The sequence below is a fragment of the Labrus bergylta genome, chromosome 2, assembly GCF_963930695.1.
Source record: "Labrus bergylta chromosome 2, fLabBer1.1, whole genome shotgun sequence".
In the NCBI taxonomy this organism is placed as follows: domain Eukaryota; kingdom Metazoa; phylum Chordata; class Actinopteri; order Labriformes; family Labridae; genus Labrus; species Labrus bergylta.
This window is the reverse complement of record NC_089196.1, coordinates 29,564,028-29,589,901: the sequence shown is the minus strand read 5'-3', so window position 1 is coordinate 29,589,901 and position 25,874 is coordinate 29,564,028. Positions and strand designations below refer to the sequence as shown.

The following is a 25,874-nucleotide window of genomic DNA, read 5'->3' as shown; positions in this document are numbered from 1 at the left end:
CCCCTTAACATCCCACCCCCCAAAAAAAGGTTCATAGCCTGTTACAAAAACAGTATTTTAACATGCTAATGTATCTTTCCACATTTATATTCCAGTAAGGCTTAACATATATAAAAAATATCAAATACACCAAGACTTAGTATAATATATGACAAATTAAAGGCTTTGCCAAGTTGAGTTATAGCTACAAGCTCTGTGATTGGTGTCACTTCAGCGTATTGAGTCAACTCACCATCTCAGTCGTATTTGTGGTGTTGGTGTCTTTTGGGATAATTTACATGCAACATTTTGGCAAGAAAATTTAGTTTTCTGTGCAGATAATGTCTTCCAGTGTCTGCTACCAATTTGGCTGTAAGCTAGTTCAGTTTTCTCAAAATGTAACATATTTGAGATAGCCAGCAAAGGAGAGTTGGAAGTATTGTTGTCCTTTCCTGCAGAGAACAACACCACCTTTTTTATTCACTATCCAGCTGTCTTGTTTTAAAAAAAAGACCATGATAAGTACATACTACAAAATAGAAGAACTGGTTTGACTGTAATGGATTGTGTCGCAATAATTACCCAAGTTTAAAAAGTCCTGTATACGTTGTTACGCAGATGACACTGTTGTTTTCAGATGGAAAACAGAAGCGGTTTCTTAGAGCAAGCTGATGTTTTGGATTTTATCTTCATTATAAGTTTATTTCTATCATACTGTAGAAAGACGATTCTGTGTCTGCTCTCTCTCTGCCTCTGTGATTTATTTCAAGGAAATGGTGTCATTTTAAATATCACTTGTTAACCTGAAGAAGCCTTCTTAGAAGCGATGTGAGGTGTGTAACCCTAAACAAGTTGTAATTCAAAGCGATACATTTACTCTTAGACAGTAGACCTTTTGTCCATGCTCTTGTGGTTTCAAGTGAAGGTGTGTGGAGCTGCAGCAGCAGGGGGGAAATGGAAGTCAAACAGGATATGTTGGATATGGTAAAGAGCTTTACATCTCATGTCTTAAGCCTCTTTAGTGTTTGCCTGGGTTATTGTTAAGCAACATGTTGGGAATCTAGGTTATACGTAAATCAAACCATGAGGGAAAAACAGGTCACTCTTCGATAAGTGGAATGAATTTGAGTCAATAACAAAGCACCACAGCACTCTCTCACACCTCTTTCTATCAATTAAATTTCACTCTTCACCTCTCTCTTTCTATCGCTCCCATAATTAAAGGAAGACAATCAATTTGATGCATTCATTTAAGAGAAGTGAGAGATTAACTTAATTATCAGGTAAGATTCAAATATTTTGACAGAATACTTCCACAAAGAATACAAAAGAGAATCAATATGAAATGTCATAAGTGGCAGAAGTACTAAACATTTATTATTGTAGTTTTTAAGCCTTTTACTTTTAAAGCTTTTTAAGGATTTGCACTTAATGATTTTGATGGCTGCTCTGTTAGTTAAAGTTGCCACAGTTTTAGCAATTTGTCCATATATAAAGAATGCAATTCTACTATTCACTTAGCAGACACTTTTATCCAAAGCAATGATCATCCTGTGTCTTTGATATGAAGTCATACAACAGTTTTTGTGATTTTTTTTAACCAGAATAAGTCAGAGACCAACAGATTGCAGGAATATTTATTTCCACACTAGCGCCTGAAACATCAGTAAACATGCAATGAGAAAAAGCAGAGGTTTCTCTTCAGCCATCCCTGCACTCGCTCCTGTGGTGGCCAGATTGACTTCTTCTGGTTTCCCTAAGAGAAAAACATATATATGGTATAATCATCAGATAAGATTGTCTTGTATGTATTTTTTCAAAGTAGCATTTTAAGAAATTGTATGACATTACAGAGTATAAAGAAGAAACTGAAACACAGGAGGAACATAAAAAAATAAAACAAAGGATAACTAAACCAACCACTACTTAATGTCAGATACATTTAGGTATTTCATTTATAGGTATCCTGCTGAACATACCTCTGGTCAGAGTCATGGACCTCACACCAACCCAGTAGACCGCTCGCTGCTGAGCTACAGTGGCCCTAAAAAGGATGGAACAGCCATGAATATAAACTTTAAGCCTGATTTGCCTGATTTATACTTCTACTTTGAATCTACCCTGTAGGTTCACACAGCACTCTACCTATACAATATCCTATGTATGCAGCCGGATGTCCACCTCCTCAGAAATGCAACTGTTAGCCCTGTGATTGGTCTGCTGGGTAGCATCATGTTGGCTTTCATATTATGTGTACTCTATTGTAAAATGAATGGCTGCGTCACATCTACCTGGCGACATCCAAAAATATCAGCAGTGCATTTTCTCGTTCGGACAAGCGCAATAAATTCCCCGGCCGTTTGATTCATCTGATTCGGCTGGAATACTTTAATTTAGCCCGATCCACCTTTTTTTTCTGTAGTGCAATAATTGCGGTATGATCAACTGCTGGTCATTATTTATTAGCGCTAACTCCACCGTAATACGCTCTGTTTCAGTCGATATGGTTTCCTTTCCTTCTACACAGATTGTTGTGGAACCGGGAACTGGAGATATAAGATGCATAAAATCACACTGCCAGCTAGGGTTTGTAAGCAGAGTATGGCAGAGATACACCGACACATTAATGTCCAAGTATGTAGTTCTCATGGCGGCATAGGCCATTATTGTGTAGCTATAGCGTAGATTTGGTTCAGAAGTATAAATCAGGCTACATTAGCGTTAGGGTCCAAATGCAGCTTCAAGTGTGTATATTTTTGTTAGTGGTGGTAAAATAAAGTAAAAGTAATTTGATTTACATGAAGTAGACGGGGCTTGCAGAGTCGGGTGGTATCCAGCTGTACACAGTGGTGTTGCCCTTCAGGTTGGTGTTGGAGTGAGTGACAGCACCCTGTGGATTCCCTGTGCACTGCAGACATAAAGACACCCACACTCTTTAGAAACTACTGAAAAATGTAAATGTTCACATTAAAAAGCCCATTGTGATACGCAGGTTAAAAAAACACAAGAATTCAGCAGTCAAATGTTTGAAACATGTCGTGTTGTGGTGTCCATTATGCACAACAAGTACCTTCTTTGCAATGCCTCTATTGTCAAAAAAACTCAGAAGGAAAACCCCTGAGACTCACCTGAAGAAACTTTGTGTCCGGTGGAGGCAGCTGCCAGCTTCCCAAAGCATTTGTGTTGCCGAATGTCCGAGCCTCGAGAAGCACACCTCTGTAATCTGGTCCCCTCACTGTCACTGCAAGGAAACACATGAAAACAGCAGCTACTTTATAATTATCTCAATGTACCAGTGATGGTGACAGTTTTAAGACTTATTAAGGCTTATTTATGCTCTACGCCCAATATGCACCCAGTTACAGACTGAGCCTTCTGCCTGTGCTCTGCGTTCATATCATCCATATTTCTGCATGTTTTCTGGAACCTTATTGACTGCCAAGATAGCTGCACATATCTGGAATATTAAAGCCCCGTCTTATCTTTAAAGTGTGACAGAATTAGTTTCAGTCTCTTTATGGAATGTCTTCTTTTGAATAAATCTTTTGTGTCAGCTTACTCATTTCAATACTTTGTAATTCTGTAAGTTCACACAGAGAATATCTCACCTGTAACGGGCTGTCCTGGCTGAAATGTCCATGTGTTGGTGACAATGGTGTATGGTAGAGGAAAAGGCTGAGGCTGCACGCCGGAGTGTCGAGGCATCATATCCTCACAGGCACCGGTGGGCGCACCGGAGGGATAACCACGAACATGACAGAGAACCTTAAGAATCATAAAAAAAGGCAACAACAGATCCATCGGGCTGAACAAAGAGCTGCCACGGTGCAAGAGAAAATATCAAACTGAGGTTTGTGGTGAGGAGGAAATCTACAGCGTGAGCTCAGAGCAGACTTAAAAACAAACTTCTGTTGCTGAGTCACACGACCAAAAAAATTAAATTGTCTCCGGTTTGATCACTGTGTGTTCATGTGCAGCAGCACATGATTGATTCATTTGGTGATATGTATGCATTTCAGAGCAGAACAAAGAGTGATTTCCCGCCATCGTCGGCGCCAATCAAAGTTTAGAGACACTTTCAAGGATAATCACATGGTCGACACTATAACAGTGCACCACTTTATTCAAGCTTTCTCTGAAGTTACTTTTTGTGCGATCAAAACACTTTCCCAAAAATAAAAAGTCACTTAGTCGATAAAATGCAAATTAAAATTTTTGACAGCAATTTTGACCAGTTGAGAACAATTTGACTTGACAATCTATTTGAGAGCTGCTGTCAGATGAAACACAATGAGGAAACTTTGTACCAAATAAAATGTTGACTGATCAGCAATTACAATTATTGATTTGACTTTTTTAGAATTTTCCATGATGACTAATTTACTGTCTACTAGTTCTTACATAGCTGGCTATTTACTTGATATTTTCTCATCTTGTAATTTAAGATAGATGATGCCCACTCCCTCACAGCATGGTGAGTCAGAGTCCAGAGGTCAGAAATGGGACCCTGATTACCAGTAAGCTTTGCCTTGACAGCCTTGGATTGGGATTTTGTGCATGTCAGCAGGTTTTTACCATCAGGCAGTGCTTTGCATTCACAGACTCAGTGCAAAAAACAGAACAGTATTAGGTCAGTGCTGTGTTGTAGTATCACAGAATGAAGGTTCCTGGTTTGATTCCCTGGCAGGAGTTTGCATGTTCTCTTAGTTCCTGTGCGAGTTCCCTCTGAGTAAAACCCCATGCAACCATGAACAGAATAAAGAATGAATACTGTAGACGCTACCTTCACAGTAGTCTCTGTACAGCGACACACGCCTTAACTACGGTACTCCACAGAAACATGGATCTGCCTATGAATATGAGCTCGAGTTTTACGACATTGTGGCATGAGTCAGCCTTTCGAGGTCTGCTCATTCATGATCCAAGCACAAATCTAAGGAGGAGGAGGAAATCTAAATTCATTGACATGTAATCTTTGTGCTTAAAGGATTAGTGTGAGTCGCAACAAGACATGATTGTGTCCTTTAAACTTGTAATCTTTTGTTTCTAAAAATAAATGGTTGTTAAAATAACCGGAATAACAGGAGACCAACATTAAAGGGAGGGGAAAAAAGAATATCTGTTTGAGAAGATTTGAATGTTAATCTGTATGGATAAATATAAAAAAACACTTATATCACAGATCAGACTTTAGGGGAGTTTCATCCATCCATCCAGTGATTTTTTTTTTCCCGCTCTAGTGACTGCAGAAAAGATGTATTATTTATTTTACAAGAGGCAGAACAACTGGTGTGATCATAGACTGTATGGGACCTAAACACGTAAGAGGAATATGAAGATGATGCTTTTGGTGCAGACGGATCCAGACACTGTGAAATGACATGGTCTCTTTCATCCACCCTGCTTTAACATTTCTCCGGGCCACTTATTGTTCTCTTGCATCATTCATTAACAGTTATCTTTTCATTTTAGCCATTAAGGCTTTTATTTGAAACTGGAATAGTGATATATTAATGCGAGGTTGAGTGATAATGCGTGGTTTTCTGAATCATTGATGGGGCTCACGCTAACTAATTCATTTCCCTTGCATTGTCACACTGGTTGTGGAACAGAGTGTTCTGTTTTCTATATAAAGCCATATCTTTGAGTCTCTAATGAAAAGGTCAGGAAATCTTTATGCAGCTAGACAAAGCCTGTTTTTTTTTTCACTAACAAGACTGGGAAATTTTCAAGACAATTTAGTCTTGAATTCATTTGAGGTGGGGATGTAAAGAAGCCTCGTAACACAGTTAAAAATGGATACAAATATGGACAATTTAAATCGATTTGACAAAAATACACATTGCAATACTTTTGGCGTCACTGGTCTGTTGCCAGTAGCTGAAGAAGAGAGGTGAACAAAGATGGTGGAAGCAAGGGGAGAATTTTTTAGGTTTTAAATAAGTCTTGTTTCAAAGCGGAAGTTTGAACATGAGGTAAGCAGACGTGGACAAGATAAGAAACAGTTTGAGAATATTTCAAGAGACTGATGAACAACACAACCGTTATGATGCAATATGAAAACGGAGCAACTCTGCAAAGCTCAAAACACCAATGCTGAGGAAATTGGTAGATACTTGAGTTCACACAAGACAGGTTCAGGAGACTAAGAAGGACTTGAGTTGACGTTGTTTATACATGACCTCCTCCTCAGGAGAAATGACATTAACAGCACACATGTAACACAGCGTCCTGCTAAGCCAGCTCTGTCAGGCCGTCGCATAGGCTCGGTATTTATCCTAAGGATGATGCTAAAGCTAGAGGTAGGGAGGGGGCAGCGATATACTGCAGTCCATCCTCCCAGACCCGCCGACTGACAACATCCTCTTCCATCATAATCATTAGCTCAACATACATTCATCTGTCTCATCATTCATATGATCTATCATTGAATATCTGAAGCACATATTGTTGTGACAGCGTGGTCCTTGCTAGTGACTTCCCATGTGTGAGTACAAAGAAAAACGTCCGATTTTGGAAAGAAAACAACTCTGCCTGCTTCCTGTCATAGTCCTGCTCAGTCACAGGTTAAGATTTTTCTATCCTGATAAGAGATTAGTCGACATCAAGTAATAAAGGTTCATCACACAGCAGTAAAGTTGACTAGTTGACAAGTCTGTGCAACCCCTATAGTAAAGCCAGTTTCATGACACATAAGATATCTTTATTGTCACTGTACAAGTACAACGAAATATTGTTGGAGCAAGCCTGTAGATGCCTAATATCAGAAATATATAAATATTAAACCAAATATTCAAATAAGAAATACAATTAAATAATATGATATAGTATACAATACACAATTAATTTGCAGGTTATAGAATAAATATATTGCACTTAGTTATGCAGGACTCCAGTGGGTATGACACATTTCATTCCTGTGATGAGTTTATAGTTACATCCCTAGTTTGAGATGGATCTAAAATCACGTCGTTGAATAATACTGTGTTTGGTGGACAGCAGTTCATCTTTACCTCCTGCATTTCTACACCTATCATTTTCTCAGAAGTTTGCCAAATCAGTGCAAACAATTGAACATACATCTCTGTCTGACAGGCATAAATAATCCCCCCCACCCTCCTCCCATAAAAAACAGTATTATCTGTTAGAGCGATGAACATGAGGAATACAAGCCCAACAGAACATCACCTTGTTTGGTAACACAGTTACAACAGCTTATATGAGCAAGGATTGAAAAAACACGCACAGACACAGGTCAAACAACTGTTCCTGTAATTTCCTTCCATCTCTACCATTTACAGGTCGATGCTGTGAGAGGCGGCAGAATAACTCTACACAGAGACATGAGAGCAGGTAGAAAGAGATTTACATTTCTGCACTGTGTCTGTATGCAAAACATGTTTCTGCTTTCTGTTTCCAGTTCTGTACAACATGTCTCAGCACAGCAGTAACGAAGCCTTCACAGGTTTACCTCATTGACAGTATATTCATATGGACGTCTCCATCTCCTTCTGTTGGACAAAACTGAAGCCGGATTAGCCCCACAATTGGATGTAATTTGGAGCCAAGGCATGCTCGTAAGGGATCAGCTGCTGGAGCTGCTTTATTTATGTCCCGCCCCTCAACAAACGGAAACATGCATTCACACTTACTGATAAAACTGCAGATATCCCTCAGGTCGGTACGGTCCGCAGCAGAACAGATTCCTGTGTCTATTTGAAGTATAACCATTCAGTTATGTAAACTTCAATGACTCTTGTATAATGCATGTAACCATTTCCTCTCTCTGTTTCTCCTCTACTCTGCTAATTTGGTAAATTAGTCATCAGAGCTGTCTATCATGACGTTACATCCGTGAAGTTCAAATCGAATAACTAATTAAACGTCTGTTTAACCAACTAGTCTAAAAGTATTAAAACGCTCAAAAAAACAGTCAAAATTGATCACAATTCATTTAAAATTGTCTGCGGGTAAACTATGTGATTTGGTTTGCCGAGTGAGGCTAACGTTAGCTAGCAGTGCTAGCCCGACCAACCTTCGGTCTTCCCTGCAACTTAACATCCCAGTGTCTGTGCTGAATGGGATTAGGCACTGCACAGGTTGATATGCCAGTTTAACCTGACACAGCCTACAGTTGTCTCTGTTTTTTAGATCAAAATGCTGCCAAACCTGCTACTCCTACGACATGCTATTAGTTCACTAGCTGTGTTTGTTTATCCATCAAAGTAAACATCAAAGTAAAAATCTCAGCTAGTGCTCACTGGGAAGTGTCTAAGTGGCTGATTGTAACACAAAGTGTTCTCAGGGTAGGCCCTTCACATCTTTACGCGTGGGGAACTGAGAGGATTCATTACAAAGGAGCTCCCTTGAAAGCTCCTTTTGAAGACAGAGTAGAAAAAAAAACCTCTCAAATGGTGTCCTTTAAGGTGGCTGAATGAGCAAGAAGGTGCCCCTGAGGGAGCCCTTTAAATGGAGAAAATGCAGTGCAGTGACATTTATGCTTCCCTGAATGCTCAACAATTGGTCATCCTCACATGCAAATAAGAAAAAAATAGATCCATGTCTGTTTTTTATTTATCATGCTGCTGAATACAAGTCACATCAGTATTCTATCTTACTCTCCACCAGGGTTTTACATCTTTTAATGCATCATGACTTCCTGTGTGTTGGTCCCCCTCTGCATGTTATAGGTGTCCTTTTATAAAGTCTAGACCTCTTCCCCCTCAGACAGTCAGAATCTGCCCCCGAGTAGATGATCGAAAGGTTTTTTCAGTGATTTGAGTGTTAGCTTTAAATGTGCTATTAGCTGTAACTAGAGCAGTTTGAGGTTTGAGTCCCTCTATGATTTGATTTGGCATTCAAAATCGATATTAATATTTTTAGTGAGACAGGGGATTAGGTTTAGGGTACACGTTAGGTAACTGTTCCAGTAACGGCACTGATAGAAGGGAGCATACATTAGAAGCCATTAGTTATCATACATCATCCTTATCATCAGTGAACTGAATGTGTTGGGTTTAAAGCCGAGCTTTCAGAGGTAACCTTTGACCTAAAACTGCATTAAAATATGCTTGACCTCAATACAACTAAACGATTTTATCTTAATGAGACGGCTCGATGCTCTCGTAGTGGATCAGTCAGGATCTCAATTCATCTGAATGTGAGTGATTGTTAGTTTTGTCGTACAGTTGTTGTACACATGTTGGTGCGTGTCTTTAGTTAATCCGTGACAGGACAGAGCAGCAGCGGCAGCAGAACAATCGAATCAAACTCAATATTAAATTCCACTGAGCGACACTCAGTGCTCATTAACATGTTGCCTTCTGATCATTAGTGCTGTGCAAATGAGTTGGTATCAAACGACATGGTGGCGTTACTGACACAGCACAAAGCAGAGACAAGATGTAGGTTACCTGTTAGCTATAAGCAACTTACATCACAGGGGGGATTTTAATCAGTGGATATGATGCATCATGGCTCCCAAAGATACACAGTACTTATGTATTTGCTATATGGAGATCAGCGTAAGGTTATATTCTATCACACATTCATTCAGTTTTCTTCATTTCATTTATCCACTTCCTCTCTACCTCTTCCTCCGTCTCCCTGCTCTGGTGATCACCTCTCAACAAATCGTCCTGCTGCAGTCAAATTTTAAAATCTGTTTTCTCTCTTCTGCAGCCAGTTTGTCACTCCTCCTCCTCCGCCCCGCTCACCTCCATTCCAGCTCAGCAGAGTTCATATACAGCCTCAGAAACCCACTCCTCTTCACATCCTGCATTCTTCTATCACCACCACCCCCATTAGGGTCTAGACTCCATAGGGGGGCATGTTGGCCTTGCTCTCCCTCTGAGTGCATGAAGTCATCATAACGGAGTCTAATCGTCTGAAGACTTTGCATCTTTATCTTTTCCTAAACTGTTAAATGAATAATTGTAAACTCTTATTTTAGTGTCGCCTGACTGAAGTCAACATTTAGAGCCTGACCGGGCGTTTCATCAGGTGCCGTATAAAAACAGGTTCAGGTGTTATTCATCAAACACAATCATGAGTGGGAGTGGACATCAGAGTGGAGCAAATTAGACATCAAGCATGGAAAAAGGAGCTCTAAATATTATGGCTCCACTCTTAGGGGGCTTTTTCTCCGTCCATCTTAATATACAGTCTATTGTTTGAGTACAACGATGGTTAAATAACTTCAAAGGGAACAAAAGGAATTATATTTTTTGTTAATATTTTATTGCTGTTTCTTTTTGTGTGTGTGTGTGTGTGTGTGTGTGTGTGATGTTTAAAAACCTTCAATCACTGTCTCAGGATTATTTTTTTTAGAGCTAAAGCTGCTGTGTGAGGTTGTGTTTACTCATCCTTTGCCAAAATGACCCATTTGACTATTCTAAATATAGCAGGTGAGCATTTTCTGATCTCCTGTACGTCACATTCAGGCTACATATAGTACGGGGTTTAACGTTAATGCATCACAGCCTGATTTTGTCAGCTATTTGTCCCCATTGCTCTTTTATAACTCGTGAAAAAAGACAAAACCTGTGTGCGTTAGACTGTTTTAAGATGTACTGGACGACCTGCAGATTGAACCAAGTAGCAGCTAGTGTTGTAGCCTACTAAAAATCAGTCTCGGACTCAAAACCGGTCTTGAGACCACTTTTTGAAGGTCTCCATCTCGTCTCGGAATCGGAAGCATTTTAACTCGTTCTTGTCTCAGTCTTAGATTGGACAGACTCCGGATTTTAAATTAAGACCACCACTGACAGGCTATTTTCCACGTCATTATTTTGATTAGAAGAAAAACATTCCTTCCTAAAAGAACAAATAACTTCAATTAATTTGTAGTTTGATTTTTATCCCCTGGTTACGGCCGCAACTTTCACAGTTTTACCATCCGACACGCCCACTACACACAAGATGATGATTTTTCAATGATATTTATGGTCTTGATCTTGTTTCTGTCTTGGTCTGTATAGTAGTGTAGCGTTAGAGTTTAGAGTTTATTTTGTTCTTCACAGTATTCTCGCATAAACAGAAACATGGGTTGCCAAAGAAAATCATTGAGAGAGAAAATAAATAGGAATTTTACTTTTCCATTTGACTTTTAATTCTACAAAGAATTCCACCTGAAAAGTGTGACCACATGAAGAGAACTAATCAGGGACGCAGACATGGAGGATTGAGGTGAGATAACAGTTTAAAATACGTCCATTCTGCCCAGACACTTTGATTTATAACAAACCATGACACAAATTGTTTTAACAAATTTTTTAATCAGTGTGCTAGTTAGTTAGCAGGTATCGCAAGAGTTCATTAATTACAAATACAGCAAACTATCTTGCATGTGGATTGTAAAAAAAAAGGAAATGCATTCAGGTTTTTGCAGATAAAGTCTAGTGTTATTTAACTCAACATATTTCTATTTCAATGGGAGGTTCCTGCAGACCTGGAAAGAGATGATTTCAGCTTGTCTGCAGTTTATCAACCCTTTACCAGCTAAAGATACTACAAACATTCCCTCCAGAACGTGAATTAATAAAGTTAATTTACAGACAATTTTAATATATAAAGTAGAATATTAAGGCTTGAGTAGTCGTATGTTTTGGGATGTGCACACTCAGCCATGGTGGTTCTTGCCTGCTCATATCGTTTTATCTCCACCGAGGTCAGGTCCTTTTTGGTTATTTGGTTTAACAAGTGACAAAGTTGGCAACATAAAGTGTAACCTCATAACCTCTAGATGGATCATCTTCAGAAACAAATGCTACACCAACATTGTCCTACAGTCTACTGTCAACAGCAATCCAACAAACATGATTCATCAGATGCACACAGTCAACACGTGTTACATTTTTCATACAATGGACGACAAAACAATCCAAACATTCAGTGTTTAGATCAGCTTCAATCACATTCGACATATACATGGCGTCTTAAACTTACTTGAAAGGTGTTCACACTTGACATACTTAATGATGTAAACTTTGATTAAAAAAAGGTATTTAATAACTGGAATTCGGCAAACATTTTAAAATGAGGGTAAAGCTTGAATTGGGGAAACATGTTTAAAATTTTAATTAATTAATTAATTATTTGGGGGCAGCAACATTAAAGGTCACATATTATTCTCCTTTTAAACATGTTTAAATAAGTCTCAGAGCCCCAAGAACATGTGTGTGAAGTTTCTTGTTCTAAATCCACTCTGATCCTGTATTTGATCATGTCTATGAACCCCTCTATTTCAGCCCTGTTCAGAACAGGCTGTTTCTGTGTCTGTACCTTTAAATATGTAAATGAGCTGTGTCTGACCACGCCCCCTCTCTGGAAGGGCTTGGGTGTCTCGGTGCTTTCTCGTTCCATGTTCTATTGTTTACAGTGAGAAGGCAGACTCAGACGGTCAGAACAAACACCTAGCTGTGGGAGTGTCACCCACCTGGGGGAGGGGCTACTGCCCTTTGTGATGTCATGAAGGGAAAATCTCCAAACGGCCTGTTTGAGCACACATTTTCTGAAAAGTGGAGCAGGTTAAAGACGGAGAGGATGGACTTTTCTCATCATTGGGGGTTTTTAGACAGACTAGAAACATGGTGAAGTGTATTTTACATAATATGTGACCTTTAAAAGCAAACAAGAACAAATAAAATGTTGGAGAAGAGATAGAATATTTGCAGAATGTCCATTTTGAGGGTGAAGCTTGGGCCTGTGAAAGCACTGACATTGTTAAAAAAAAGAAAAATCTGAGTTGCAGTCAGCAGTATGGTGGTTTGAAAGATACTAACAGATTGTTACGCACGATGTCTCCAGGATTTGATCTGCTTCTCCGTGTTGAACATCAGACTTTCATGTGACTGAATGGTGTGAGAGTTCCAAACAGAGGAGCGTGTAAACTAAAAAAAGAAGGTAAAAAGAAGCAAATATTGTGTGCGGCTGGCCTCTCCACCTTTTAAAAACTAGCAACCATTTAAAAAAAAAAAAAACATTCAGACTTTTAAAAAATGGAGTCTACACACTGACTGGTAGCACATCACAAACACCAATAAAAAAAACTCTACATAAATAAAAAACAATTCTTCTAGGGCCAAAACCAAAATCCTCTACAAAGACGTTGGATCTGTGCTAGCTGCATCTAGGTCAGGGTTCATGAAAGACTTGTGATAGCTGTTGATCCCTCGGCTTGCTCGGTTCTTCCAGCAATCAAATACGGATTTAAGGTAGAAAAATAAAGATTCGATTGGAATCATCCCCTGAAAACGAATGTCCTTCAAAAGGTTTTTCAAAGACCCTCACTTCCCATAATGCTTAGCTTTTTTGTCGGCCTTTACAGAGCGCTTGTGCTTTGTGATATCCTCCATTTGTTTCCTTTTTTTGTGTGTGTCAACACATTTTTTCAAAGCGATGCAGTAAGTCAACAACGTTAGAATAAAACTCACAGCTTGGTAGGATGGAGCTGTCTTTAAAAAAGGAGTCATTCAAATGTTCTTGTGACTCGAAAGAACAGTTTGACTTAAGACCATCAGCTCTGAATTAAGAGACCAAAATTTTCACTCATTAATCGCCAGTGAGTCACTTATCAGCTGGTTCGCGTTCACTCCAGTTAAAGATGGACTTTGGTGTGTTGAAGCCATTCTTTAAACGGAGCAGGTGTTGATGTTCTTGCCGTCAGCAGCGTCCTCCACCAGAGCTAAGTGATAATCAGTGGAGAGAGTTAAGTGGGACACGCAGCCCACCAAGCCCCCGACGTACTGTCTGTTTGTGTGGAGCGCTATCTCTTTCATGCCACCTTCAGGGACAGGACATGGAAAAAAAGCAGATGTAAGAGGCAGAGACTAGAAGTGCAGATATTAAGTGTATGGTTTAATGAGGATTTATGAGATTATGAGTTGTGAGCTCCACCTACCAACATATAAGGGTCCGTTGATATTGAGTTGTCTCATCTTTCCAAGCGAGCGGCCTGTTTTTGCTCCATAGTCGTCCACTGTCAGCTTCCCGGACTGGCCATCCCTGAAGACAAACATTTAAATGATGAACTCCATTCACTTAAGAATTTCTTTTTGCATCCCTTAAGGTAATAAATAATTTTAATTTTAATCCCAAATGGACTGAAAGGGAACAAGTTCCTGCATTTTCTTTTCAGTAAAAAGAAGCAGAAAACCAAAGTAGCTCTACTTTAAAGGGGACATATTATGAAAACTCCACTTGTACAGTGTTTTTGAACATATGTTTGGGTAACCTGAGTGTCTACAGACCCACAAAATGTGAAATAAATCCATCCAGTCCTTTGTTTGGGATCTGCATAAGACTGAGAGAGAAAAATGCTCTGTTTCAAATGTGCTCCCCTTGTGATGTCACAGTGGGATTCTGGTAAACAAAAAAATCCCCTCCCCTCCCCTGGCATCTCCACCCATGGACTCCACCCCCAGCCTAGAGCAAAACTTTTGCGCAGGTCCAGCATTTTTATTCTCACTACAGAGGAGTGATGTCTACCGGGAAAACTCAGAGGGGGGGTCATTTCATTTAAAGAGACACACACACCAAAACGGAGCGTTCTGAGAGAGCTGGTTTATACAGGGTCACAAACCTCCTCTGGGGCTTGATTCATGTTATATTTTGACCAAAGCACAGCACAGATTTTTCATCCTGGCAAACAGCTACAAAGCATCGACCTGTCAGTCAACTCAGCCAGTTTATGCATAACTCTTACACCTCATGAAATCAAAATAGATGATTTATAATACAAATACTCCCCCCCTACAGTTTTTACCAATAAAGAAATTAGATATCCACATGTTTATTTCTGCTTTTAAACAAATGCCTTTTTTCACAGGGGTTGATGTTTTTGCATCCCTCCTCTAGTGGACACTCCAGGAACTGAAATGTTATGCACTTTAACATTGGCTTCATTTTTCAACACCAGAGTTTGCCTCTAGATTTATAGCTGGTTTTGCTGCCCCCAGGTGGACAATGTAAACTTAAATGATGAAGCTGTAATATTTCAGTTGTGGTCATATGAAAACAAAAGGTAATTTTAGAGCTTACCTCACAGCTTTGACTCTGTGCCACTTCCCATCACTAAATGTCCCGTTAACAGAAATGTTAGCTGCACCACTGCCCAGGTTGAAACTAGAACAATATGGAAACATAAACCAGGAGTTACACAGTAGTGGTGTATTGGGTTCACATTTGTTTCATTATAACAAGATTTCTGCTTCTCCTTCAGATCATGTTCAGACTCAGCCTTTCATAGTTCTTCTTCTACATGGTTAATGAATCCTCCCCACACTATGTTGGCCTCAACTTCTCCTTCATTTTCATGTTTGTCTTGAATAAACTTTCTTTCTTTGCTCAAATCTGTCTTTTTCTCCCTAGTTCTCTTTATGTAGCAATCAGACCCCGTGGGGCTTAAACACTGACTAGAAATGTTTCTTAATCATCAAGACGTTTTATTAAAAATCATTACAGACCCTCATGTTCTGCACATACAAGTATGAAGCAGAGCTGTCAAACAACATCAAAAAATAATTGTGATTAATCACCGAATTACAACAGTTAATTTTTGTTAATTACAATTAATCACATTTTTTTTTCACATGTTTGAAATTATACTATTTTGCAATTTAAAACAGTTTTTATTCTGCTTTTATTTTGAATTTTTTTTCATCTGTACCTAAAATGAAGTTTATATTAAATGTACTACCTGAAGATCAGAGCCCCATCCTGAAGCCCCATGGACAGGAAGTCACTGTTGGTTCTCATTGGACTGTCTCCTCGCCATAGCAACAGGCCGTCTTTGGCTGTGCTCTTGAATCGCATGAACAGGTTGGTCCTGGAGCCGGACACCCTGAAAGACGAGTGACAAATTGAGTTGCTGAATTTGTATTGCAAGCCTGGATTGTTTACTGTGGTGGAAACAAACATCATCAAAAAAAAGTTTTCTAACTTAATAAAGTGACTAAATTCACTTTCTCACTTCACACCAACCTTTTCAGGATGTCTCTGTTGTCATACGTCAGGTAACTTCTGCCAATGAACTGAGGGATCTCAATGGCGTCAGTCACAGCTGAGAAAAGAAAAGACTGTATTTATACCATGTCAGCACTAGGTGGCAGCATCAGCATGACTCTCATGATTGAGACTAAGCTAGAGGACAGACACTGACTCTGTAAGGATGAGTATACGAGGGGGGTGAACATGTATTTTTAAAGGAAATGAAAGGTAAAGATTAACGGTTATATTTGCTTTTTGAATTCATAGAATCAAAACTTACTGTTCAAACAGTAATTCCCACACTCTGTTCAGCGAAAGCGTTAAAAAAACAGAGAAGGCATAGATAGGCTTAAAGGATTAGCTTGTCCAATATATCAACTGATATAAAAATGACATGATAACAGCAGAGAAATACATATTTAATCCCTGAGAAGAGGAAACATCATGCACCATTAAAGCCATATAATACACGGACATGAAAAACCATTCATTCAACCATTTCTTTAAAAGAACCTTCTCTCCCTCCCCTTCTCACTACTCCTTATTCCTATTTTTTTTTGAGTCGTTGTCCTGGCCTTGTCTGTTTGTTTTTTTGTGCCTCATTTGTTATGTATATATCACCAGTTTGTCACCCTATTGCACCTCATAAAAAAATAACAATAAAATAAAATAAAATTCTCTTCTTTGTTCTTCTTTTTTTACTAAATGCACAAATCATTCATTAATGAATACGTTTTTTTATCTTTTTTATTCTGCAAAATACAGCTGAATCGTACATTTATAAAATAAAATGTAGGGTTGATACCAGATTTTAAACTTAGATACGATACTAGTAAAAGTTCCTGTTTTAAAACCAGAGACACATTAAAAAGACTGCAGACTGTCTAAATTGTAGAAAGATGTTGGCAATGTATTTGTGCAATTCCGACAGTGCAAAAGTGTTTTCTGGAAGACAAGAATCAAGAAAGGATCCCTGAGAGGGATTTCTTGCTAATTTTGATGGATTTATTCCTCTCCTGCACACCTGTCTTATGCAATAGATAAGGTGTTTGGATCATGACAATAACAGAGACTGAATGGTACTTAAGTGTCTGACAACCCTACATCAGATACCTTTATGATGTGTGCTTTAATTGCAATGTACTAAACTGTGCACTTTAACAATTAACATACATATTCTTTGAAAATGCATGTTCCTATATCATAACTCTTCCTGCCACAGTATGTTCAGTATTTGAACCAATTAAACGACAGCACCAGCAAAGCATCCCAAACATCATTTACTTAACTAACACACGAGTCAGCTCTGTAAAAAGAAGTGGAAGAAAATGCAAACTGACCTTTCTGGCAGTGCCTCCCGTCATACCCTAGGGGGCAGTCACACTCATAACTGTCCCACTTTGGCCTGCAGGTCCCTCCGTTGGCACAGGGACTTTCCACACACGGGTGCTCCGAGTTCGCCACGTTAATGCCACCAGCGGAGCCGGTAGTTATTGGGAGGGTGCGGTCGTTGAGGATCAGCTGGAGAAATGAAACAACAGAAGAGAGAGCGAGAAATAAATAAAAAATGGATCCATGTTCTTTAAGAAGTTTACCAATTTGTTGTTATAAAGTTTTTTTAAGGACATAATAGTGATCATCTCTTTTTCACAAACAGATTTATAAGCCTCTAAATTAAACAATGTTAAAACGATGATATGGATCATTTTCACACCTTCTGAATAACTCCAGTGAAGGGCTGCTTGACTCCTGCTGTCCTCTTGGTTTTATCGTATCCTGGTACTCCTCCGATATAAAGAGGTGAACTGCAGTTGATCTGAGTGAAAGCTCCCTGAAGAATAAAGAGAAAACATGTATAATTTAAACGTGTTAACAATTCAACATGTTAGATATTGTTGCTATTTAAATCGATCGAGTCGTTAAGATTGAAATCCTACATTTCTTTAACACTACCAGATACTTATTCTTCAAATCCCCCTTTCTTACATATCCTTTCAACACTTGCAGAAAACTCCTGAAAAATGATATTTTAAAGAGGAGCTGTATGTGTGAACACAAACAGAGACATTTCTCACTATGTGGATTCCACCACCAGGGGGCTCTCAATCAATACAATAACAAAAGATGATGTTAGGCCGGTGGAGAATCATGGGAGTTCTCTCTGCTACTCCACCCCCCAAAGTGGGATGAAGGACATTTTAAACAAAAGAAAAAGAATCAATGTAAGATTAAAAGATGTTGAAATCTCACAATTCTAGTCGAGTTAAAAATAAGCCTTTCATTCGACATTTTTTTTGGTGTAAGTTACTAAAAGTTTGTCAAATGACGAGTACATGTGGGGTTGAAATTTAACACCTTTGTTGTTCTGTCGCTTCTATACTCAGGTTAACGTTACTTATGATATAGCTTGCTAAGAACCTCTTGCTGGGTTTGTTCTGAAGATTTTCGCCCCCTTGTGGTCAAACATCACCCAACACAGCTTTAATCACCTCAGCGATTCCTTCCATTGGCCGCTGGCTGTCCACCTGAAGGATCCCGCTCTTTGCCGTGCGAGACACCCTCAGCTCATGCCACGTGTTCAGACTGATCTGCTCCTCACTCCTGCAACAAAGATCCACACATACAACATAAGGAAACTAGACTATAATCACAATTAAGGAGTGGAGCAGACAGAGAAGAGTGTTCTATATCATACCTTATCGTAGCTCCTCCAGAGCCACAGTCAAATCTGAACTCAACGTATCGATCCACCAGGTTGATCGCCAGGAAGTCTCCGCTGCCGGCGTCGTCGCTGTACAGCAGAGTCCCGTCGGGCGTTGAAGGCCAAAAGGTCAGCTCAAACTCCATGAAGGAGAGATAACTCTGAGAGGACTGAGGCCACGGGATGACGGCATACGAAAACACCGTCTCGTTGAAGAGAGGCGAGGCCAGAGAGAAACCTAAAGCGTTAAAGAGGAGACGTGAGGATCAAGAAGACGATGAAGAGGAGGAGGAGGTTGAGAGAAGAAGTGGGGAGAAAGAGAGTTATATTGCCCTAAAAGCTTGTCAGACATGTATTCACTACTACCTTTATAAAAGAAACAATCATCTTTCAAACCAATTTTCCTTCAGATTTTCCTCTCAATGGATCAGCAATTAACTCTAAAGGTCTGCGTGACAATCTATGACAGCCATCAAGTAAGACGGAGACACAAAGAGATTTGACTCTCTGCTCTCACAGTGATCCAAACCTCCTTTTAGTAAAGAGGGAAAAATGTATTTCTTTCTTTATGAAGGTGCGAGAAAGAAAAAAAAAGGGAAAATGGTCGACTCACTCTCTTCACAAAGAGCTCCTCTGAAGCCAAGCGGGCACAGGCAGATGTAGTCATCAGCGCGGTTTGCAAAGCAGACTCCACCGTTAGCGCAGCTGACCAGGTCGCACACGTTGTCGCTGCACTCACCTGGACCACACAGTGACAAGACGTTAACAGGATGCATGCTGGGTAAGCATTATGTACCTATATCATGAACCAAACATGGTTATTTTTAAAAAACACTTATCATGTTTAAGAGCTTGTTCAATTCCAATTTAAACAACTTTATTAATCTGAACTGAAGTTGAGGTTTTCTGCTTTTTCTTGCGTCAAAATAACACATCACCCACAAATAGTGCCAAATTCTGAAAAAAACAATGGCTAATGATGGCTACTGGAGGCAAGTGGAATCAACATCAGTGCTACATTTGCAATCAACATCAGTGCTACATTTGCAAGATCTTGTAACTTGTGCTCAGAATATAAGTAACTTGAGACACAAGATAAAAACTATTTCAACATATGGGACTTCAGGTCTCTGTAGAATTCAGAGAATTCACACTAAAACTGCTGAAAAACCACATTTTCTTAGCACCAAAACCTGAGAACTGTAGTGCATCTTGGGTAAGATGGATAAACATGCAATATTAGTGGCAGCAAAATAACACTCATTACACGCACACAAACACATACAACCAAGTACTGTATACGCTCCCTCACCTATGTCAGCTCCGCTCAGAGCTCTGCCCAGAGGCCACGGTCTGATGTCTGTGGCCTTGCTGTTGATGGTCAGACTCTGAATGCAGCCCACAAAACCACGATTTGTCCCCGTCGCCCTGACCAGCCAATAAGCACTCGGGGTTCCACCCAGGTAGAGCGGGGAGCGGAAAGTGATCTTAGTGTACTGACCCTAAAACAGTGAGCAGAACAAACATGTGATTGGTCCTTTAATACTGTCAAAAAGCACAACCCCCTCATCTCTACGTCCTAAAGATCTGTTATATCAATAATGATGTGAGGCCTCGTTACCTGTGAGCGTCCTGATATTGGCGTGTCGTTGTCCATACGCAGCCAGCCGCTCATGCCGTCTCTGAACACGGTGACTGTGTGCCACTGCCCGAGAACGATGCTGCTCTCACTGACGATCTGAGCTGCTCCTGTGCCACAGTTAAACCTGGAAACAGTAAAACAACAAAGGTCCAGGTGTTACATAAAGGTTATTGACGAGAAAAACACTTTAAAAAAGCTCCTAATTAATGACATCCTAATAACTGTTCATCTGCAATTTAGAAACACGTTTTTCCACACTTTATTGGAGTGTTTCATTTTCCTTCTATTGTTTCAGATAAGAAGTTTTTACTTCCTCGCCAATCAGTGAAAAGCAAATGTTTTTTTCAAATATGACAAAACACCATGATAAGGAGATATCAGTTTCTACCTTAGGGCATTTTGAACCCCCCCCCCTCCACATCTGCTGCTGCTCTGAGTTCAAATTAGTTACATCGTTCTGCAACTGTGGATGTTTTGCTTATTTCTGAGACACCAACAACGACCCTCTTCCTCCTAACACATCTATCGTGCAACTTTAGAGGAGACGTTTGAATGACATCATGTACCTGTAGCGGTCTACTTCCTTGTTTGAGCACGGTTTGCGTTCACATCTCCCATGGTCTGCCTGAGACAACCTCTTCAAGCGGACTCGGGCACGGTACCAGAGTACGCTACTTTTGTGTACAGACTGATCAAATGAGCCGGACTTTGGGCTCAAGCGTATTCGGATCTGGGCCTCGGTCTCTAGTGTGAAACCACCCTGACTCTACAACTCATAAATAACAACAGTGACACTGTGTGGTGAAACCTTCAACTCAAACACAAGGTCATTTAACTGCACGCTCTTATGGAAACAACTTTGCAGTGTAAGCTACATGTCAAACAATCCATTGAGACGATCATTTGAAGTATGACCCTGTAAGAAGGTGTTTTAGATCATTGGTTGTCAAACTTTTCACAGTGAGTACCACCACAAAATATTTGGATCTGCAAGTACCAGCATTATGGCCAACATCAAATCACAGTAGCGTAGCCATTTTATTCCTGATATCCACTGCGGCCTGGGCTCTTTCTCTGTGCCACTCACAAAAGAATCCAAACTGGATGTCGGACTCGAGTCGTATTGTCTTACTGATGTGTCGTTTGTTGCTAGCAGGTGCTGAAGCGTCACTGGCAACGCGATCATCGCCTCTTGCACATGTGCTGGGTTCACTGTCGTTGACTTCAGTTCCTGCTTTGCTGCTCGACATGTCTGCCGCACTTTTCTTTCAAATATTTCCCGTTTGGAGCCACAAATGCAAAACATTTTACCCGTCAAATTGGCTTCCTCCGCTTTGCCATCACAGCTTTGCTAGTCAACCATTTGGTTTGCACATCTTAATCTAAAAATAGACAAATCCGAAACCCCCCTATAAGAGAGTCCCAGTGTACCACAAGAGGGATCCCGTGTACCACCAGTGGTCCTCATACCACGGTTTGAGAATGAATGTTTGAGATGGAACTATGTGATAGTCAAAAAATGCATTTAGTATTTTAGCACAGAAAGTTAGCATTTAGCATTTTAGCACAGAAAGCTAGCATTTATCAGCTATAAAGGCATTAGGTACATCATACAGCTGCTAACTAAACATAAAAGTGTCCTTTTTGTGATTTGCCAAGCAAAGGTGAGTCAGTGTTTTCTTTACCTGTAGTGCAGCTTCCCTCGAACCAGAGCCAGAGAGGTAAAGTCTCCTCGACCGTGTTCGTTCTCTCCACAGTAAAGCAACAAGCCATCCTCAGAGTCTGACTGTACCACACAGAAACTGTTTCACAAACTCTTTACACTTTTAAAAGAAAAAGAAAATCTCTGGGTAAAAAAATACAATCCTTTACCTTGAACTCCAAAGTGATCTGAAACGTCTGGTAAGAGTTCTTCAAGGGCTCAAACGTCATGTGGGAGTAGCCGTAGAACCTGGGAAAGTTTACTGGTATCACTGCAGAAGAAACAAAGGATCAAATCATGATAGGATTGTAAAGGTCGGGAGTGTTAAATAAATGTCTAAAACTACACCTGTCTCACCCTCAGAGCAGGTGTCCCCTCGTCGTCCCAGGTTACAGTGGCAGCGTGAGCCTCCGTTGTCAAAATCGCTGAGACAGAAGCTGTCAGGCGGGCACACCGTATCATCACAGGTCAGGTCGTACACCCGAGGCACCTCACCTCTCCAGGGGGACATGGTGGGCGTGGTGGTGGTGGGGGGCAAAGTACTGCTAAGACAGATCGATGAAAGAAAAAAGATAATAACTGTGCAGAGTCAGTGGTTGAATAATTGATACGTTTCACTTTGAAATTTGATTTTCATTCGTATATTTTGCATAGTCAGTTCTGTCCTGAGTTTCAGTAAGCAACATGAACATCCCAATGGGAAGAAATCACATAGAAGCCAGATGATGTTGCCAAGAAACCCGCACGTTTTTACAGGGTTACTGAGATTGGCTTGTTAGATGGCAGCTAACCCTGATTGGTTGTTTAATTCAGACCTGATACATTTTTAAAAAACTAATCAATGATCAAAATGTGTTATTCTAATAAAATACTGTTCTTCTAACATACTGTAGCTTTAAGAAGATATTTTTTGCCACGATGTCTCACCTAATGTATGGCACAACGAAAATGACACCTCAAATTGATGTGACATTTCACTGCTACAGTCACCATTGTTATAAAGGAAAAAATAAGTGCAGGAGCTTTGAAAGTAAGGGTATGTTTTAAAGACAAGCAGGAAGTCAGAAGAGACAGAAAGTTGGCTGGCAAAGAGCAAGAGAAACAGCCAAGATGTGATGAAGAAAAAAACCTTCTGACACATCTGTTTCCTTGTCTTGAATTGGAAAAACCTGCAAATGTTCAACTATCAAAAGGGAGGCCATTACTTCCAGGGAACATTTAATCAAATACAGATAGATCAGTGTTATTTGGGTATACATCTTACCTGGTGGTGGTGGTTGGTGGGGCAGTCGTGGTGATGATGGTCGTGCTGGGCTCTAAGGTGGTCGAGAAAATCAGATCTGAGAAGTCTGGGATCAAAGGCGAGGTGGTGGACGGAGCCGGAGGTGCAGTTACATTGGGTGGAGCGATGGTGTTCATCCGGTAAACAACGTTCCGACCAGACGGCGGACCAGAACGCGATCGCAGCTGTGACTTCCTGTTGTCCTGATTGATACCTGGGAATGGCTTTAACTAGGAAGGAGAGAAAAAACAACGACAGAGAACTAACCATGACAGCGTGATGCATTATGTCTCACATTTGAACTTATTGTCTTTCCACTAATATGTTCAGCTGTTAAATATGATTACACCTAATCGTGTGTATCCGGGAGCGTGTAATAACTCACTTCCTCGATAAAGATGTCGTAATCAGAGTCATCGACGTCAAAGATGTCGTCGTCTTTGTTCCTTGAGTCTGTGACGTAACGCCCGTAGTCTCCACTGCCAACCTCCGACGCTCCTGTTCAGAATGACAACCATCTGTTACCAAATACTTTTAAAAGGTTTTTAAATTTAGTCTAGGTGATATAAAAACATGTTGGGAGAAGTGAAATGGTTAAAGTGATGAACACATTTCTTTAAATGATTAAATGAAAGAAGTCCTGTGAACATGGGCGGATCCAGAGGGCGGACAGAGCCAATCCTGAAATCTGATATGCAATCCCAGTGGCCACCCCAAAATCCTGAATAATGATTTGCGAGTACTGGTAGCTTTCATTGCATTGCTATGTGGCACATTTCCTTCTGTTGGAACTTTAAGTTGTGACTTTGTACATGCATTTCTATTTCATTAGATAATTAAACTAAAAAGATTAAAGGAAGAATCTGCAACATTTTACACATAAATAAATCAAGTACATTCTCTGTAAATGTTTCTCTGAGTCAAGACTGTCTACAATGAGTGAGAAGCTCGAGTCCCTCCAGCTGTAATGTTGTCAGAGCTGTGTTTACATCATGTTTACGTGGACGGGACGACCTTGTGTATAAAGCTGTTTTAGTCAAGGACTAGAGAGAAGAAGAATAACACACTCACTACTGGATCAAAAAGTTGCACATTCTTCCTTTAAAGTTTCCGCTCTGTTCTGTTATCTTTTACAATAAAATAACGCAAGAATGAAACATTTCAGATGCGTTTAATGTTATTTAAGGTTCACATGAGTAATGATTCTTTAATGGAGATAGGAAGGGCACATAAATGTTATTCCTGTGTGTATAAATCAATGCCCCAGAAGGGCCTCCCCATTCAGAAAGTCTGGATCTGCTCCTGACTGTTTACAGATACTAAATGTTGATCCGATCATCAGACAAAAAGGAGCCAATGGAGTACCTCTGCAAATAAACAGTTTGGTTCAAATTTCATTTTCTCATTAAATCTCTTCATGGAATAAACACTTTACAATACGCTGAGGGCCAAAAAGTATCCAGACATGTTTGCTAATGTTAAAAAAAAAATCCATGTCTCCATTATGAGATCCTCAAGTGGCCAAATTGCTTTTATGATTAATGTGCATCTGTGTTCTCCTGCTGAATTTGATTTCACATGGTTGTTTACTTCAAGAGCAGCTGCATAGTCTTGATTTCCATCTTGTATTATCAAAATGACGAGGGCTCACAAGGTAAAAAAAACAAAGATGATGATGAAGGTTGGCTAAAAACAAACAGGAGTAATGTGGTCACATGGACAGACTGATGATTAATGGCTGACTTTTATTTGATGGCTGTGCTGTGGTCATGATAAGAACATCTCACTGATGATGCATTGATGATGACGTGACACAAAGTTAAGTTGCAGTAACCTGTTAGCCTGTACCCAGGCTGTCGCACCACATACTGATACGTGCGTCCTCGATACAGAACCGCAGCTCAGGAGGAACAAGGACAAAACCAGAGTGTGAATAACAAAGCATGCAAACATTTTCATAGTTCAGTCCTGTAACTGTAGCTGAAAAACACTTGATGTTTTCCAGTTAGTCAATCGGAAAAGTAACGTCTCTCTGAATTGTCAACATATTTTGCAGGGTGTGCATTTATAAAACAGTATAGTCAGTGTTGAGAGAGTGGTCAATTTTCAAATACAATCAAGTGTGTTGCAAATTAAGGTATAAAGAAAAAAAGAAATATGAGAACAAGGATGTTAAAAAAATATGTCCTGAGAAATTAAGTTAAAAAAGCATGAAAAAAATACAGTGAGGGCATCCTGTACCGTCGACTCTGCCTGAAGAAATCTGAATCTAAGCTCACATAACAACATCCCCTTTGTTTTGTCTCCTCGTCGTGCCACGTCCTCATCCAGAAAACCAAACGCTGGAAACTCACAACAAAGTGTTCTGGATTAATATTAGACAATTTGTACGACAATAATTCTGTTAAATAAACCAATTATCTCATTTAAACTCGCTATGAAGCCTGAATGGATGTTAAGATTGTAAGTGGTCATTAGCCTAATAACATTAAGTCCTGAATACTGAGTGCTGCTGGCATTTAAGGAGGGGGGGAAAGCCCAAAAAAGCCCTCAGCCAACTAATCTTCTGTTGTGTAACAAT

At 39.9% G+C, this 25,874-nt stretch overlaps 2 protein-coding genes across 4 annotated transcripts in view; both read right to left on the bottom strand.

Annotated features, from left to right (window-relative positions):
• Positions 1-1,600: 1,600 nt before the first annotated feature.
• LOC109989183 (putative defense protein Hdd11) lies at positions 1,601-3,869 on the bottom strand. Its single transcript, XM_020640842.2, has 5 exons — positions 3,588-3,869; positions 3,108-3,220; positions 2,778-2,887; positions 1,959-2,023; positions 1,601-1,735 (listed from the first exon to the last, which is right to left on the bottom strand). Exons 1-5 carry the CDS (start codon positions 3,778-3,780, stop codon positions 1,617-1,619), a joined length of 600 nt encoding a protein of 199 aa, XP_020496498.2. The 5' UTR covers positions 3,781-3,869; the 3' UTR covers positions 1,601-1,616.
• A 7,164-nt stretch (positions 3,870-11,033) lies between these two features.
• The window catches only part of LOC109989186 (pikachurin), a 29,794-nt gene continuing 14,953 nt past the window's right edge, over positions 11,034-25,874 (bottom strand). The window contains exons 8-25 of one of the 3 annotated variants that reach the window (XM_020640846.3): positions 23,679-23,791; positions 23,276-23,523; positions 22,369-22,553; positions 22,182-22,282; positions 21,995-22,095; positions 20,289-20,433; positions 19,980-20,169; positions 19,281-19,406; positions 18,662-18,905; positions 18,456-18,567; positions 17,681-17,797; positions 17,307-17,487; positions 16,247-16,270; positions 15,961-16,039; positions 15,677-15,820; positions 15,019-15,102; positions 13,880-13,983; positions 11,034-13,762 (exon numbers count right to left, since the gene is read on the bottom strand). In XM_020640846.3, coding sequence (XP_020496502.2) covers positions 13,611-13,762; positions 13,880-13,983; positions 15,019-15,102; positions 15,677-15,820; positions 15,961-16,039; positions 16,247-16,270; positions 17,307-17,487; positions 17,681-17,797; positions 18,456-18,567; positions 18,662-18,905; positions 19,281-19,406; positions 19,980-20,169; positions 20,289-20,433; positions 21,995-22,095; positions 22,182-22,282; positions 22,369-22,553; positions 23,276-23,523; positions 23,679-23,791 — 2,450 coding nt within the window. In that variant the 3' untranslated portion in view covers positions 11,034-13,610. Of the gene's footprint in view, positions 13,763-13,879; positions 13,984-15,018; positions 15,103-15,676; positions 15,821-15,960; positions 16,040-16,246; positions 16,271-17,306; positions 17,488-17,680; positions 17,798-18,455; positions 18,568-18,661; positions 18,906-19,280; positions 19,407-19,979; positions 20,170-20,288; positions 20,434-21,994; positions 22,096-22,181; positions 22,283-22,368; positions 22,557-23,275; positions 23,524-23,678; positions 23,792-25,874 lie in introns of all 3 variants that reach the window. The other 2 variants (XM_065951307.1, XM_065951318.1) reach the window with 2 other exon arrangements.